Genomic DNA, 17,500 nt, shown 5'->3' with positions numbered 1-17,500 from the left:
ACGTAAGGGACACTACAAGAGAGAGAGGAGAGGATGAACCAGCAAGGCTGGACTTAGTATTCACCTTGAGTAGTGCAGATATCGAGGACATCACATATGAAAGACCCCTTGGGGCCAGTGACCATGTGGTTTTAAGCTTCGAATACACAGTAGAGCTACAAGTGGAGGGAGAAGCAGGAAGGCCAGGACGAATGAAGCCAAACTACAAGAAAGGGGACTACACAGGAATGAGGAACTACCTGAACGGGGTTCAGTGGGACAGAGAACTGGCAGGGAAGCCAGTTAATGAGATGATGGAATATGTAGCAACAAAATGCAAGGAGGCTGAGGAGAGGTTTGTACCCAAGGGTAACAGGATTAATGAAAAAGCCAGGATGAGCCCATGGTTTACCCAAAGGTGCAGGGAGGCAAAAACCAAGTGTGCTAGGGAATGGAAGAAATATAGAAGGCAAAGGACCCAGGAGAATAAGGAGAACAGTCGTAGAGCCAGAAACGAATATGCACAGATAAGAAGGGAGGCCCAAAGACAATATGAAAATGACATAGCAGCGAAAGCCAAATCTGACCCGAAACTGTTGTACAGCCACATCAGGAGGAAAACAACAGTCAAGGACCAGGTAATCAGGCTAAGGAAGGAAGGAGGAGAGACAACAAGAAATGACCGTGAAGTATGTGAAGAACTCAACAAGAGATTCAAAGAAGTGTTCACAGAGGAGACAGAAGGGACTCCAGAAAGACGGAGAGGTGGGGCACACCACCAAGTGCTGGACACAGTGCACACAACCGAGGAAGAAGTGAAGAGGCTTCTGAGTGAGCTAGATACCTCAAAGGCAATGGGGCCAGATAACATCTCCCCATGGGTATTGAGAGAGGGAGCAGAGGCGCTATGTGTACCCCTAACAACAATATTCAATACATCTATCGAAACAGGGAGATTGCCTGAGGCATGGAAGACAGCAAATGTAGTCCCAATCTTTAAAAAAGGAGACAGACATGAAGCATTAAACTACAGACCAGTGTCACTGACATGTATAGTATGCAAAATCATGGAGAAGATTATCAGGAGAAGAGTGGTGGAACACCTAGAAAGGAATGATCTCATCAACAGCAGCCAACATGGTTTCAGGGACGGGAAATCCTGTGTCACAAACCTACTGGAGTTCTATGACATGGTGACAGCAGTAAGACAAGAGAGAGAGGGGTGGGTGGATTGCATTTTCTTGGACTGCAAGAAGGCGTTTGACACAGTTCCACACAAGAGATTGGTGCAAAAACTGGAGGACCAAGCAGGGATAACAGGGAAGGCACTACAATGGATCAGGGAATACTTGTCAGGAAGACAGCAGCGAGTCATGGTACGTGGCGAGGTGTCAGAGTGGGCACCTGTGACCAGCGGGGTCCCGCAGGGGTCAGTCCTAGGACCAGTGCTGTTTCTGGTATTTGTGAACGACATGACGGAAGGAATAGACTCTGAGGTGTCCCTGTTTGCAGATGACGTGAAGTTGATGAGAAGAATTCACTCGATCGAAGACCAGGCAGAACTACAAAGGGATCTGGACAGGCTGCAGACCTGGTCCAGCAATTGGCTCCTGGAGTTCAATCCCACCAAGTGCAAAGTCATGAAGATTGGGGAAGGGCAAAGAAGGCCGCAGACGGAGTACAGTCTAGGGGGTCAGAGACTACAAACCTCACTCAAGGAAAAAGATCTTGGGGTGAGTATAACACCAGGCACATCTCCTGAAGCGCACATCAACCAAATAACTGCTGCAGCATATGGGCGCCTAGCAAACCTCAGAACAGCATTCCGACATCTTAATAAGGAATCATTCAGGACCCTGTACACCGTGTACGTTAGGCCCATATTGGAGTATGCGGCACCAGTTTGGAACCCACACCTAGCCAAGCACGTGAAGAAACTAGAGAAAGTGCAAAGGTTTGCAACAAGACTAGTCCCAGAGCTAAGAGGTATGTCCTACGAGGAGAGGTTAAGGGAAATCAACCTGACGACACTGGAGGACAGGAGAGATAGGGGGGACATGATAACGACATACAAAATACTGAGAGGAATTGACAAGGTGGACAAAGACAGGATGTTCCAGAGATTGGACACAGTAACAAGGGGACACAGTTGGAAGCTGAAGACACAGATGAATCACAGGGATGTTAGGAAGTATTTCTTCAGCCACAGAGTAGTCAGTAAGTGGAATAGTTTGGGAAGCGATGTAGTGGAGGCAGGATCCATACATAGCTTTAAGCAGAGGTATGATAAAGCTCACGGCTCAGGGAGAGTGACCTAGTAGCGATCAGTGAAGAGGCGGGGCCAGGAGCTCGGACTCGACCCCCGCAACCTCAACTAGGTGAGTACAACTAGGTGAGTACACACACACACACACACACACACACACACACACAGTTCACACACAAGAGCAGTAACCAAGAGAAGACAGTGCAAAAGCTGTAAGAAGGCTTTAGACACAGTTCCACACAAGAGATTAGTGCAAAAGCTGGAGGATCAGTCAGGTATAACAGGTAAAACACTGCAGTGGATCAGAGAATAACTAACTGGAAGGCAACAGCTAGTCAAGGTACGTGACGAGGTGTCAGACTGGGCGCCTGTGATGAGCGAGGCTCCACAAGGGTCGGTCCTAGGACCGGTGCTGTTTCTGGTATATGTGAATGATATGACGGAAGGAATAGACTCAGAAGTGTCCCTGTTTGCAGACAATGTGAAGTTAATGAGGAAAATTCAATCGGAGTAGGACCAGGCAGGACTACAAAGGGATCTAGACAGGCTGCAGGCCTGGTCCAGCAACTGGCTCCTGGAGTTCAACCCCACCAAGTGCAAAGTCATGAAGATTGGGGAAGGGCAAAGAAGACTGCAGACAGAGTACAGTCTAGGGGGCCAAAGACTACAAACCTCACTCAAGGAAAAGGATCTTGGGGTGAGTATAATACCGAGCACATCTCCTGAGGCGCACATCAACCAAATAACTGCTGCAGCATATGGGCGCCTAGCAAACCTAAGAATAGCATTCCGACATCTCAGTAAGGAATCGTTCAGGACTCTGTACACCGTGTACGTCAGGCCCATATTGGAGTATGCAGCACCAGTTTGGAACCCACACCTGGCCAAGCACGTCAAGAAATTAGAGAAAGTGCACAGGTTTGCAACAAGACTAGTCCCGGAGCTAAGGGGCATGTCCTACGAGGAGAGGTTAAGGGAAATCGACCTGACGACACTGGAGGACAGGAGGGATAGGCGGTACATGATAACATATAAAATACTGCGAGGAATTGACAAGGTGAACAGAGACAGGATGTTCTAGAGATGGGACACAGCAACAAAGGGTCACAATTAGAAGCTGAAGACTCAGATGAGTCACAGGGATGTTATGAAGTATTTCTTCAGTCACAGAGTTGTCAGGAAGTGGAATAGTCTGGAAAGTGATGTAGTGGAGGCAAGATCCATACATAGATTTAAGATGAGGTAAGTTAAAGCTTATGGAGCAGGAAGAGATTTGTGTGTGACCCAAGGTTTGTGTATAAGTGACCGAAGGTTTCTGTGTGTAAGTCAGGCATAGTTTGTGTGTGCCAGTGACCTAAACGTTCAGAGGAGCTGAGCAGTTTTCTCTCATTTAAGAGGTGTCGGAAAAGGTGCATTTAATTGACTGGGGTTTCATAAGGATCACTCATATGACCGTTACTATTTAATGTTAGTAAATAAGTTTATTTATGAATGCAGTTACACAAATTATCATAATATAGTAACATATGTGTAAATTACCTACGATAACCCCCCAAAAACGTCAAAATGACTTATTTCTAATGTTAACTTCTGTTCTTTAGCCTTTCTGAAATATCTCGTCTTTAAATAGTCTATCACCTTATATTCTTCTATGTGGTTCACGTCTAGTGTGTGTTCATCAGAGTGCTGATAAGGCTGGGAGAACACAACTTGGCCACCGTCAAGGACTGCGAGAGCAACAGCGTCACCAGCGGCCAGCTCTGCGCCGAGCCAGTGCAGGACTTTGCTCCGGCTGCCTTGTACAAGAACCACAACTTCAACACTCGCCTCTTCTCCAGCGACGACATCTCGCTCATCAAGCTGGAGAAAAAGGCCACCCTCAACTGTGAGTTATTTTTTGGGCAGCCTCAGACTTTTGTGTGAGGCCATCCTTTGTCGCAGTTGGAAAAATTTGTCACCGCTGGTTGTACATTATATAACTAAAGACGAGGAGACACAGGGAAGAGACCAGGGGAGGGGGACACAGGAGAGATCAGGGGGAGGGGGACAGGGGAGAGTCCAGAGGGAGGAGGACACAGGGAAGGGACAGGGAAGGGGTCACAGGGGAGAGACCAGGGAGATGGGGACACAGGGAAGAGACCAGGGGGAGGGGGACACAGGGAAGAGAATAAGGGGAGGGGGACACAGGGAAGAAACCAGGGGGAGGGGGACACAGGGAAGAGAATAAGGGGAGGGGGACACAGGGGAGAGACCAGGGGGAGGGGGACACAGGGAAGAGACCAGAGGGAGGGGACACAAGGGAGAGACCAGGGGGAGGGAGACAGGGGAGAGTCCAGGGGAGGGGGACAGGGGAGAGTCCAGAGGGAGGAGGACACAGGGAAGGGACAGGGGAGGGGTCACAGGGGAGAGACCAGGGGGAGGAGGACACAGGGAAGAGACCAGGGGAGGGGGACACAGGGAAGAGAACAAAGGGAGGGGGACACAGGGGAGAGACCAGGGGGAGGGGGACACAGGGGAGAGACCAGAGGAAGGGGGACACAGGGGAGAGACCAAGAGGAGGGGGACGCAGGGGAGATACCAGGGGAAGGGGGACACAGGGGAGAGACCAGGGGGAGGGGGACACAGGGGAGAGTCCAGGGGAGGGGGACACAGGGGAAAGAAAAGGGGACGGGGAAACAGGTGAGAGACCAGGGGAGGGGAAGAGACCAGGGGGAGGGGGACACAGAGAAGAGACCAGAGGGAGGGGGACACAAGGGAGAGACCAGGGGGAGGGGGACAGGGGAGAGTCCAGGGGGAGAGGGGCACAGGGAAGGGACAGGGGAGGGGTCACAAGGGAGAGACCAGGGGGAGGGGGACACAGGGGAGAGACCAGGGGGAGGGGGACACAGGGGAGAGACCAGAGGAAGGGGGACACATGGGAGACACCGAGAGGAGGGGGACGCAGGGGAGAGACCAGGGGGAGGGGAGCGCAGGGGAGAGACCAGGGGGAGGGGGACACAGGGGAGAGAAAAGGGGAGGGAGACACAGGTGAGAGACCAGGAGGAGGGGGAGACATAGGGGAGAGACCAGGGGGAGGGGGACACAGGGGAGAGACCAGGGGGAGAGGGACACAGGAGAGAGACCAGGGGAAGGGAGACACAGGGGAGAGACCAGAGGGAGGGGACACAAGGGAGAGAACAGGGGGAGGGGAACACAGGAGAGGGACCAGAACGAAGAAACACAGGAGATGGACCAGGATGAGGGGACACAGGTAATGGGCCAGGACGATGGGACACAGGGGATGGACCAGGATGAGGGAACACAGGGGATTGACCAGGATGAGGGGACATAGGGGAGGGACCAGGATGAAGGGACACAGGGGATGGATCAGGATGAGGGGACACAGGGGAGAGACCAGGGGGAGGGGGACAGGGGAGAGACCAGAGGGTGGGGGACACAGGGGAGAGACCAGAGGGAGGGGGACACAGGGGAGAGACCAGGACGAGGAGACACAGGGGATGGGCCAGGATGAGGGAACACAAGGGTGGACCAGGATGAGGGGACACAGGAGATGCACCAGGATGAGGGGACACAGGGAAGGGACCAGGATGAAGGGACACAGGGGATGGACCAGAAGGAGGGGACCAGGATAATTTTTTTTTAAATTTCAAAAAATTTGATACACCAGCAGTGTGCTGCTACTATCTTCTATATGTATGTCAGTTACACAGTGTAAACAAAAGCTAGCTGTGTTTACCCTGTCAGGGAGGCCTGAGCAGCACGACCGGACGCATACACTTGCATCTCCCTTGTCGGAGTTCATAAGTTCTAACGTTAAGTGTTAAAGTGTTCTCTGTGAGGGAACACCCACAGGTGAAGAACAACACGAGGGAACACAGACCAGACCACAAGCTCGCCTTCCCTCCACAGACGCATTCACTGAAAAAAGGAATATTAAACACCATTGTTCGCTTGGTGCAGTCGCGTCATTGCTCAGTACATGGACTTGAAAGTATTAATATTATTATTATTATTATTATTATTAGAAAAATACCTACATATTCTCTCTCCTTCGTGTGGCAGTATTTGTTCAGCCTATCTGCCTGCCTGCCGCTGGGTTTGACGTGAAGGCCTTCCTCGGCACCAAGAATGCTACGGTGGCAGGCTGGGGACGCACCCAGGTCAGCCAGAGCTCAGACCTCCTGCAGAAGGTCAACCTTCCTCTCTTCGACTACGATAAGTGCAAGACTCTATACAGCAGCTCCATCACAGCTGAAGAGGTCAGTGTTACTCTGTCTCTCTGTCTCTCTGTCTCTCTGTCTGTCTCTCTCTCTCTCTCTCTCTCTCTCTCTCTCTGTCTCCTGATGCCTTGTATCTTATTGTACCTCACACGTTATACATAATACATCATGTATAACATTCATCTTACGACATACATAGTACGCCACTCATCATACAGCATATATAATGCACCAAACATTTTCAACATATAACCTACAATATACATCATACAGTATAGATCACACAGCATGTATCATACAATATATACCATACATCATACATTTGTAATATACGTAATACAGCATAGAGAATAGATCGCAGCATATATCATGCATCACATATCATACAGAATACATCATACAGTATATAGCTTGAAATATTGTAGCCACCAAAGTCAGTGCATCTCCCGCGCATCATGCCTCACCCATCATGCTTCACCCATCATGCCTCACCCATCATGCCTCACCCATCATGCCTCACCCATCATGCCTCACCCATCATGCTTCACCCATCATGCCTCACCCATCATGCCTCACAAATCATGCTTCACCCATCATGCCTCACCCATCATGCCTCACCCATCATGCCTCACCCATCATCCCTCAACCATCATGCCTCACCCATCATGCCTCACCCATCATGCCTCACCCATCATGCCTCACCCGTCATGCCTCACCCATCATCCCTCACCCATCATGCCTCACCCATCATGCCTCACCCATCATGCCTCACCCATCATGCCTCACCCATCATGCCTCACCCATCATGCCTCACCCATCATGCCTCACCCATCATGCCTCACCCATCATGCCTCACCCATCATCCCTCACCCATCATGCCTCACCCATCATGCCTCACCCATCATGCCTCACCCATCATCCCTCACCCATCATGCCTCACCCATCATGCCTCACCCATCATCCCTCACCCATCATGCCTCACCCATCATGCCTCACCCATCATGCCTCACCCATCATGCCTCACCCATCATGCCTCACCCATCATGCCTCACCCATCATGCCTCACCCATCATGCTTCATCCATCATGCCTCACCCATTATGCCTCACCCATCATGCTTCACCCATCATGCCTCACCCATCATGCCTTACCCATCATGCCTCACCCATCATGCCTCACCCATCATCCCTCAACCATCATGCCTCACCCATCATGCCTCACCCATCATGCCTCACCCATCATGCCTCACCCATCATGCCTCACCCATCATGCCTCACCCATCATGCCTCACCCATCATGCCTCACCCATCATGCCTCACCCATCATGCCTCACCCATCATGCCTCACCCATCATGCCTCACCCATCATGCCTCACCCATCATGCCTCACCCATCATCCCTCACCCATCATCCCTCACCCATCATGCCTCACCCATCATGCCTCACCCATCATCCCTCACCCATCATGCCTCACCCATCATGCCTCACCCATCATGCCTCACCCATCATGCCTCACCCATCCCTCACCCATCATGCCTCACCCATCATGCCTCACCCATCATGCCTCACCCATCATGCCTCACCCATCATGCCTCACCCATCATGCTTCACCCATCATGCCTCACCCATCATGCCTCACCCATCATCCCTCACCCATCATGCCTCACCCATCATGCCTCACCCATCATGCCTCACCCATCATGCCTCACCCATCATGCCTCACCCATCATGCCTCACCCATCATGCCTCACCCATCATGCCTCACCCATCATGCCTCACCCATCATGCCTCACCCATCATGCCTCACCCATCATGCCTCACCCATCATGCCTCACCCATCATGCCTCACCCATCATGCCTCACCCATCATGCCTCACCCATCATGCCTCACCCATCATGCCTCACCCATCATGCCTCACCCATCATGCCTCACCAATCATGCCTCACCCATCATGCCTCACCCATCATGCCTCACCCATCATGCCTCACCCGTCATGCCTCACCCATCATGCCTCACCCATCATGCCTCACCCATCATGCCTCACCCATCATGCCTCACCCATCATGCCTCACCCATCATGCCTCACCCATCATGCCTCACCCATCATGCCTCACCCATCATGCCTCACCCATCATGCCTCACCCATCATGCCTCACCCATCATGCCTCACCCATCATGCCTCACCCATCATGCCTCACCCATCATGCCTCACCCATCATGCCTCACCCATCATGCCTCACCCATCATGCCTCCCCCATCATGCCTCACCCATCATGCCTCACCCATCATGCCTCACCCATCATGCCTCACCCATCATGCCTCACCCATCATGCCTCACCCATCATGCCTCACCCATCATGCCTCACCCATCATGCCTCACCCATCATGCCTCACCCATCATGCCTCACCCATCATGCTTCACCCATCATGCCTCACCCATCATGCCTCACCCATCATGCCTCACCCATCATGCCTCACCCATCATGCCTCACCCATCATGCCTCACCCATCATGCCTCACCCATCATGCCTCACCCATCATGCCTCACCCATCATGCCTCACCCATCATGCTTCACCCATCATGCCTCAGCCATCATGCCTCACCCATCATGCTTCATTCATCATGCTTCATCCATCATGCTTCACCCATCATGCCTCACCCGTCATGCCTCACCCGTCATGCCTCACCCATCATGCTTCACCCATCATGCCTCACCCATCATGCTTCACCCATCATGCTTCATCCATCATGCCTCACCCATCATCCCTCACCCATCATGCCTCACTCATTATGCCTCACCCATCATGCTTCATCCATCATGCTTCACCCATCATGCCTCACCCATCATGCCTCACCCGCCATGCCTCACCCATCATGCTTCACCCATCATGCCTCACCCATCATGCCTCACCCGCCATGCCTCACCCATCATGCCTCACCCATCATGCCTCACCCGCCATGCCTCACCCATCATGCTTCACCCATCATGCCTCACCCATCATGCCTCACCCGCCATGCCTCACCCATCATGCTTCACCCATCATGCCTCACCCATCATGCTTCACCCATCATGCCTCACCCATCATGCCTCACCCGCCATGCCTCACCCATCATGCCTCACCCATCATGCCTCACCCGCCATGCCTCACCCATCATGCTTCATCCATCATGCTTCACCCATCATGCCTCACCCATCATGACTCACCCATCATGCTTCACCCATCATCCCTCACCCATAATTCCTCACTCATCATGCTTCACCCATCAGGCCTCACCCATCATGCCTCACCCATCATGCCTCACCCATCATGCTTCAACCATCATCCCTCACCCATCATGCCTCACTCATCATGCCTCACCCATCATGCCTCACCCATCATGCTTAACCCATCATGCCTCACCCATCATGCCTCACCCATCATGCTTCACCCATGCCTCACCCATCATGCTTCACCCATTATGCCTCACCCATCATGCCTCACCAATCATGCCTCACCCATCATGCCTCACACATCATGCCTCATCAATCATGCCTCACCCATCATGCTTTACCCATCATCCCTCACCCATCATCCCTCACCCATCATCCCTCACCCATCACGCCTCACCCATCATCCCTCACCCATCATGCCTCACCCATCATGCCTCACCCATCATCCCTCACCCATCACGCCTCACCCATCATCCCTCACCCATCATGCCTCACCCATCATGCCTCACCCATCATGCCTCACCCATCATGCTTCATCCATCATGCTTCACTTATCATGCCTCACCCATCATGCCTCACCCATCATGCTTCATCCATCATGCCTCACCCATCATGCCTCACCTGTCATGCCTCACCCATTATGCTTCACCCATAATGCCTCACCCATCATACTTCACCCATCATGCCTCACCCATCATGCTTCACCCATCATGCCTCACCCATCATGCCTCACCCATCATGCCTCACCCATCATACTTCACCCATCATGCTTCACCCATCATACTTCACCCATAATGCTTCACCCATCATGCCTCACCCATCATGCCTCACCCATCATGCTTCACCCATCATACCTCACCCATCATGCCTCACCCATCATGCCTCACCCATCATGCTTCACCCATCATAACTCACCCATCATGCTTCACCCATCATCCCTCACCCATCATGCCTCACTCATCATGCCTCACCCATCATGCTTCAGCCATCATGCCTCACCCATCATGCCTCACCCATCATGCTTCACCCATCATGCTTCACCCATCATGCCTCACCCATCATGCCTCACCAATCATGCTTCACCCATCATCCCTCACCCATTATCCCTGACCCATCATGCTTCACCCATCATCCCTCACCCATCATGCATCACCCATCATACTTCACCCATCATGCCTCACTCATCATCCCTCACCCATCATGCCTCACCCATCATGCCTCACCCATCATGCCTCACCCATCATGCCTCACCCATCATGCCTCACCCATCATGCTTCACCCATCATGCTTCACCCATCATGCTTCACCCATCATCCCTCACCCATCATGCCTCACCCATCATGCCTCACCCATCATGCTTCATCCATCATGCCTCACCCATCATGCCTCACCCATCATGCTTCACCCATCATCCCTCACCCATCATACTTCACCCATCATGCCTCACCCATCATGCTTCACCCATCATGCCTCACACATCATGACTCACCCATCATGCTTCACCCATCATGCCTCACTCATCATGCCTCACCCATCATGCCTCACCCATCATGCTTCACCCATCATGCCTCAGCCATCATGCCTCACCCATCATGCTTCACCCATCATGCCTCACCCATCATGCCTCACCCATCATGCTTCACCCATCATGCCTCAGCCATCATGCCTCACCCATCATGCTTCACCCATCATGCCTCAGCCATCATGCCTCACCCATCATGCTTCACCCATCATGCCTCACTCATCATGCCTCACCCATCATGCCTCATCCATCATGCTTCACCCATCATGCCGCACCCGTCATGCCTCACCCGTCATGCCTCACCCATCATGCCTCACTCATCATGCTTCACCCATCATGCCTCACCCATCATGCCTCACCCATCATGCCTCACCCATAATGCCTCACCCATCATGCTTCACCCATCATGCCTCACCCATCATGCTTCACCCATCATGCCTCACCCATCATGCTTCATCCATCATGTCTCACCCATCATGTTTCACCCATTATGCTTCACCCATCATCCCTCACCCAACATCTCTCACCCATCATGCCTCACCCATCATGCCTCATCCATTATGCCTCACCCATTTATGCCTCACCCATCATGCTTCATCATGTCTCACCCATCATGCCTCACCCATCATGCGTCACCCATCATGCGTCACCCATCATGCGTCACCCATCATGCGTCACCCATCATGCTTCACCCATCATGCCTCACCCATTAGGCTTCACCCATCATCCCTCACCCATCATGCTTCACCCATCATGCCTCACCCATCTTTCCTCACCCATCATGCTTCACCCATCATGCCTCACCCATCATGCTTCATCCATCATGCGTCACCCATCATGCGTCACCCATCATGCTTCACCCATCATGCCTCACCCATCATGCTTCACCCATCATGCTTCACCCATCATGCTTCACCCATCATGCCTCACCCATCTTTCCTCACCCATCATGCTTCACCCATCATGCCTCACCCATCATGCTTCATCCATCATGCGTCACCCATCATGCGTCACCCATCATGCTTCACCCATCATGCCTCACCCATCATGCCTCACCCATCATGCTTCATCCATCATGCTTCACCCATCAAGCCTCACCCATCATGCTTCACCCATCATGCGTCACCCATCATGCGTCACCCATCATGCTTCACCCATCATGCCTCACCCATAATGCCTCACCCATCAGGCTTCACCCATCATCCCTCACCCATCATGCCTCACCCATCATGCCTCACCCATCATGCTTCATCCATCATGCTTCATCCATCATGCTTCACCCATCATGCCTCACCCATCATGCTTCGTCCATCATGCCTCACCCATCAAGCCTCACTCATCATGCCTCACCCATCATGCTTCACCCATCATGCCTCACCCAACATGCCTCATCCATCATGCCTCATCCATCATGCCTCACCTATCATGCCTCACCTATCATGCCTCACCCATCATGCCTCACCCATCATGCCTCACCCATCATGCCTCACCTCACCCGTGTCTTCTCCAGTTGTGTTTCGGGGGCAGTGGTATGCGGGACTCCTGCTCGGGTGACTCTGGCGGCCCATTGTTCGCCTTCGGAGGCCCGGGCATTCCTCACTACACCTTGGTGAGTCATTATTATCACTGTTGTGATACTCTGAACCCGTGTGGGGTCATGCAGCGCAGCGGTGAACCCGTGTGGGGTCATGCAGCGCAGCGGTGAACCCGTATGGGATCATGCAGCGCAGCGGTGAACCCGTATGGGATCATGCAGCACAGCGGTGAACCCGTGTGGGGTCATGCAGCACAGCGGTGAACCCGTGTGGGGTCATGCAGCACAGCGGTGAACCCCTGTGGGGTCATGCAGCAGAGCGGTGAACCCGTGTGGGGTCATGCAGCACAGCGTTGAACCCGTGTGGGGTCATGCAGCGCAGCGTTGAACCTGTGTGGGGTCATGCAGCACAGCGTTGAACCAGTGTGGTGTCATGCAGTGCAGCATTGAACCCGTGTGGGGTCATGCAGCACAGCGTTGAACCAGTGTGGGGTCATGCAGCACAGCGTTGAACCAGTGTGGTGTCATGCAGCACAGCGTTGAACCAGTGTGGTGTCATGCAGTGCAGCGTTGAACCTGTGTGGGGTCATGCGGCGCAGCGTTGAACCAGTGCGGGGTCATGCAGCACAGCGTTGAACCAGTGTGGGGTCATGCAGTGGAGCATTGAACCAGTGTGGGGTCATGCGGCGCAGCGTTGAACCAGTGTGGGGTCATGCAGCACAGCGTTGAACCAGTGTGGGGTCATGCAGCGCAGCGGTGAACCCGTGTGGGGTCATGCAGCGCAGCGGTGAACCCGTGTGGGGTCATGCAGCCCAGCGGTGAACCCGTGTGGGGTCATGAAGCGCAGCGGTGAACCCGTGTGGGGTCATGCAGCGCAGCGGTGAACCAGTGTGGGGTCATGCAGCGCAGCGGTGAACCCGTGTGGGGTCATGCAGCGCAGCGGTGAACCGGTGTGTGGTCATGCAGCGCAGCGGTGAACCCGTGTGGGGTCATGCAGCGCAACGGTGAGCTAGTGTGGGGTCATGCAGCGCAGCAGTGAACCAGTATGGGGTCATGCAGCGCAGCTGTGAACCTGTGTGGGGTCATGCAGCGCAGCGGTGAACCCATGTGGGGTCATGCAGCGCAGCGTTGAACCCGTGTGGGGTCATGCAGCGCAGCGTTGAACCAGTGCGGGGTCATGCAGCTCAGCGGTGAACCAGTGTGGGGTCATGCAGCACAGCGGTGAACCAGTGTGGGGTCATGCAGCGCAGCGGTGAACCAGTGTGGGGTCATGCAGCGCAGCGGTGAACCCGTGTGGGGTCATGCAGCGCAGCGGTGAGCCAGTGTGGGGTCATGCAGCGCAGCGGTGAACCCGTGTGGGGTCATGCAGCGCAGCGGTGAACCAGTGTGGGGTCATGCAACACAGCAGTGAACCAGTGTGGGGTCATGCAACACAGCAGTGAACCAGTGTGGGGTCATGCAACACAGCAGTGAACCCGTGTGGGGTCATGCAGCGCAGCGCTGGAGGCTCCATCCGCCGTCAGCTGTGAGCGAGAGATTTTCAGGTTTTCCTGAAGGAATAACATTAACTGCCTGACTGAATTTCCCTTTTTCTTCCTACGAAGTTTTCAATGTATAACTCGAGAACGCGTCATCTGATAGGCTTCAAATTTACGAACAAGCTGCATCTAGGGTTAGGTTCCTGCAGTAATGAACTACATATACACAGACCTCAGTCCCGAGTGCCGCTTCCATGTGATAACTTGAGAATGCTTCTTCCGAGCAACTTCAAACCTTCAACACTTTTGTATCATCCATAGAAAAAGGTCAGTGATGTTAGTGAAGAGTTTAGGTGCCAGTTTAGCCATTTGGTTTTAAAAATTAGTGTGATATTTTTTACCCTACAATGTCTTGGATTTGCGTTCTTCCAGCGTTTTAAATTGTTAATGTTTGAGGTGTGTTATGTGACTGATGACGTCCTGTCAGTCTGGTCAGTGAGGCTACACCTTCGTCGGTATGATAACAGATAAAATCTTAGAATCGTTGAATTACATGCGATAACTGGGGAATGCTTGTTCTGGTCGTCTTCAGACTTTTATCAATATTGTTTTCCTGAAAGGAAAGTTTGCTGCGTAGGTCCCAGTTTGACAGTTTTATTAATGAAATTGTGATACTGATTTCTATTTCAATAGCTGAAGAATGATTGCTCTGATCGGGTTGTAACCTGTAATGCTGCTACATTTGATGAGAATGATGATATTTAGTATATATAAAAAAAAACCGGAACGGGTGGAGTCTGAATCCATGGCGAGTGAGTCGTAAAACTCCAGGCCAGTGCGTCAACCACTGGACCAGCTGGCTACAATAAGATTCATCCAACTAAGTATATTTGAATATCATAGGGAGGTTAGCATGGGCCACCACTGTGACCACAAATGTAAGCTTTTACTTGCATTTCTTGTCACAGTGGTGGCCCATGGTAACCTTCCTATGATGTATAACTGGATGAATCTTATCGTAGCCAACTGGCCCAGTGGCTGACGCACTGGCCTGGAGTTTTTCGACTCACTTGCCATGGATTCAAACTCCACCCGTTCCGTGGTTTGTATGTTTAGTTTGTGTTGGTACAAATTTGTCGAGATACTAACACAGTTAAGAAATATTTGGACTCATTGAATTACGTGACGTAACTGGTGAATGACCCTTTTTGATCAGCTTTAAGCTTTCGACGCTATTGTATCTTACAGGAAGACTCATTATTTTAATGGGCTTTTTAATCTTTAATTTGGCAATTTTAACACTACATTTATTAGACATACTCTTCAAGACCACTGAAGAATTATTCTTCTTCTTGATTCGCCGGTACTCTCCCGGCCCGGGTCTTTTCCAGATGGTGACCCGGCCTTGGCTCCCTGTCTTGGAAGTGTCTCGAGACCTATGTCTCTCATGGGAGGAGGTACAAGTACCTCCTCATCTTCGGTACCACTGTCCCCAGGCCTAGCCCCATTCCCCGCCCTCATGGGGCTCGTAGGGAGAAGCTAGGTCTCTGATCTGAAATCTGCCCCTCCCCAGGGAGGCTCGTGGGAATGGCAGTCTTGTGAGCTGCAGGTGGAAGACTGCTCTGGCACCTTCCCCGCCCTAGGAGGGCTCATGGGAATGGTGTCTTGGATTTTCCAGTTAAAAGGACAAGTTAGTTAGTTAGTTAAAGATTAGCCGGTATTCTCCCGGCCCGGGCCTTTTCCAAGTGGTGGCCCGGCCTTGGCTCCCTCTTTAGGGAGTGTCTGAGACCTAAGTCTCCCATGGGAGGAGGCACAAGTACCTCCTCATCTTTGGGACCAACTGTCCCCAGGCCTAGCCACAAGCTAGGCCTCTCTGGTCTGCCATCCCCGCCCCAAGGGGGCAAATGGGAATGACAGTCTTATGAGCTAAAGGCTCGGGCTCAGGCACCTACCCTACCCTAGAAGGGTTAGGCATGGTGTCGATCATTTCATGTTAGTTAGTTAGTTAGTTAAAGATTAGCCGGTATTCTCCCGGCCCGGGCCTTGTCCAAGTGGTGGCCCGGCCTTGGCTCCCTCTTTAGGGAGTGTCTGAGACCTAAGTCTCCCATGGGAGGAGGCACAAGTACCTCCTCATCTTTGGGACCAACTGTCCCCAGGCCTAGCCACAAGCTAGGCCTCTCTGGTCTGCCATCCCCGCCCCAAGGGGGCAAATGGGAATGACAGTCTTATGAGCTAAAGGCTCGGGCTCAGGCACCTACCCTACCCTAGAAGGGTTAGGCATGGTGTCGATATTAAGCCAGTTTTAAAATATTTCTCTTTTTTTGGCAATGGAGTAGTGTTTAGTAGAGAGATACATCAGCCTTTCATAAGACTGAAGTAATTAGTTAGTGGAGAAGCCAGGCAGGTGGCTTAAAGACAGTGACTGGTAACGGGGATTCCCTGCGTTACCAAGGATTTTATCAAGATTAATCGTGAAGGATGGAAGTCCAGGACAGTTGCCAGTAGGTAATTAATATTTCAGTAGATGTTTGTTGGTTTCATTTAAGCAAGAACTGGGTACTTCCAGAGTGGAGAAGCTAGGTTGTCAGTACAGTGCAGGAGCAGTAACAGTTTGGTTGATCAGGCAATCAGCAGGGAAATGCAAGACAAAAGTTGATGAGTAAGACACGTCTTTAACACATATCATTATATTCAGTCAATAAAGATACCTAAGTGTTGCACATGTGTCTCATCAATTAAGACACCTAGGTGCTCTTATTATTACATCCGTGGGTAAGGAGCCGAGGACGAGGTCATTTAGCGTCTGGGGGTCAATGGGAGGCAATCAGGGTCGATCCAAGGACGGGAAGGACACTGCCAGTTCATTGGATCAACAGTTCCTTACTGTAATCAAGGAGAAGAGACACTAGTAACAAAGAAACCTATAGGAAGAGAAGGTTTCTCACCCACTGGGAACCTCATCCAGTACTTGGAACTTCCAGTGAGTGAAACCTCGACCTCCCAGAGGGTGAAACCCTGACTGAAACGTGTATAATTGAATGGTTCTTTGTTGCAAGGGACTCTGTAATACAAGTTTGGGCGTCAATGTTCATAGTCTAGAAAGTGAACGCGCGTTCTCTTTCCAATTTATTTCTCCTGTTGTGTTTAATTGTTGGCTGGTCCGTCAGATCGGTGTTGTGTCGCGAGGGAAGGCTCAGTGCGGCACCGTGGGTACACCCGCCATCTACACCAACGTCGCCTCCTACAGGAGCTGGATCCTGCAGAACCTTCACCCATAAGTTCTTCCCAGA

The 17,500-nt window shown here is 52.0% G+C and overlaps 1 protein-coding gene across 1 annotated transcript; it reads left to right on the top strand.

The window, feature by feature from the left end:
• Positions 1-3,927: 3,927 nt before the first annotated feature.
• On the top strand, positions 3,928-17,493 carry LOC138851018 (phenoloxidase-activating factor 3-like; the record flags this gene model as incomplete). The annotated part of the gene is given in 4 exon segments (XM_070081978.1): positions 3,928-4,130; positions 6,308-6,504; positions 12,709-12,807; positions 17,378-17,493. Coding segments are annotated over 4 exon segments (610 nt in total), but the record flags the coding sequence as incomplete, so codon positions are not given.
• Between the last annotated feature and the right edge of the window lie 7 nt (positions 17,494-17,500).

This window comes from Cherax quadricarinatus, unplaced genomic scaffold, assembly GCF_038502225.1.
Source record: "Cherax quadricarinatus isolate ZL_2023a unplaced genomic scaffold, ASM3850222v1 Contig5562, whole genome shotgun sequence".
Taxonomy (NCBI): Eukaryota; Metazoa; Arthropoda; class Malacostraca; order Decapoda; family Parastacidae; genus Cherax; species Cherax quadricarinatus.
This window is presented reverse-complemented; position numbering and strand designations above follow the sequence as displayed.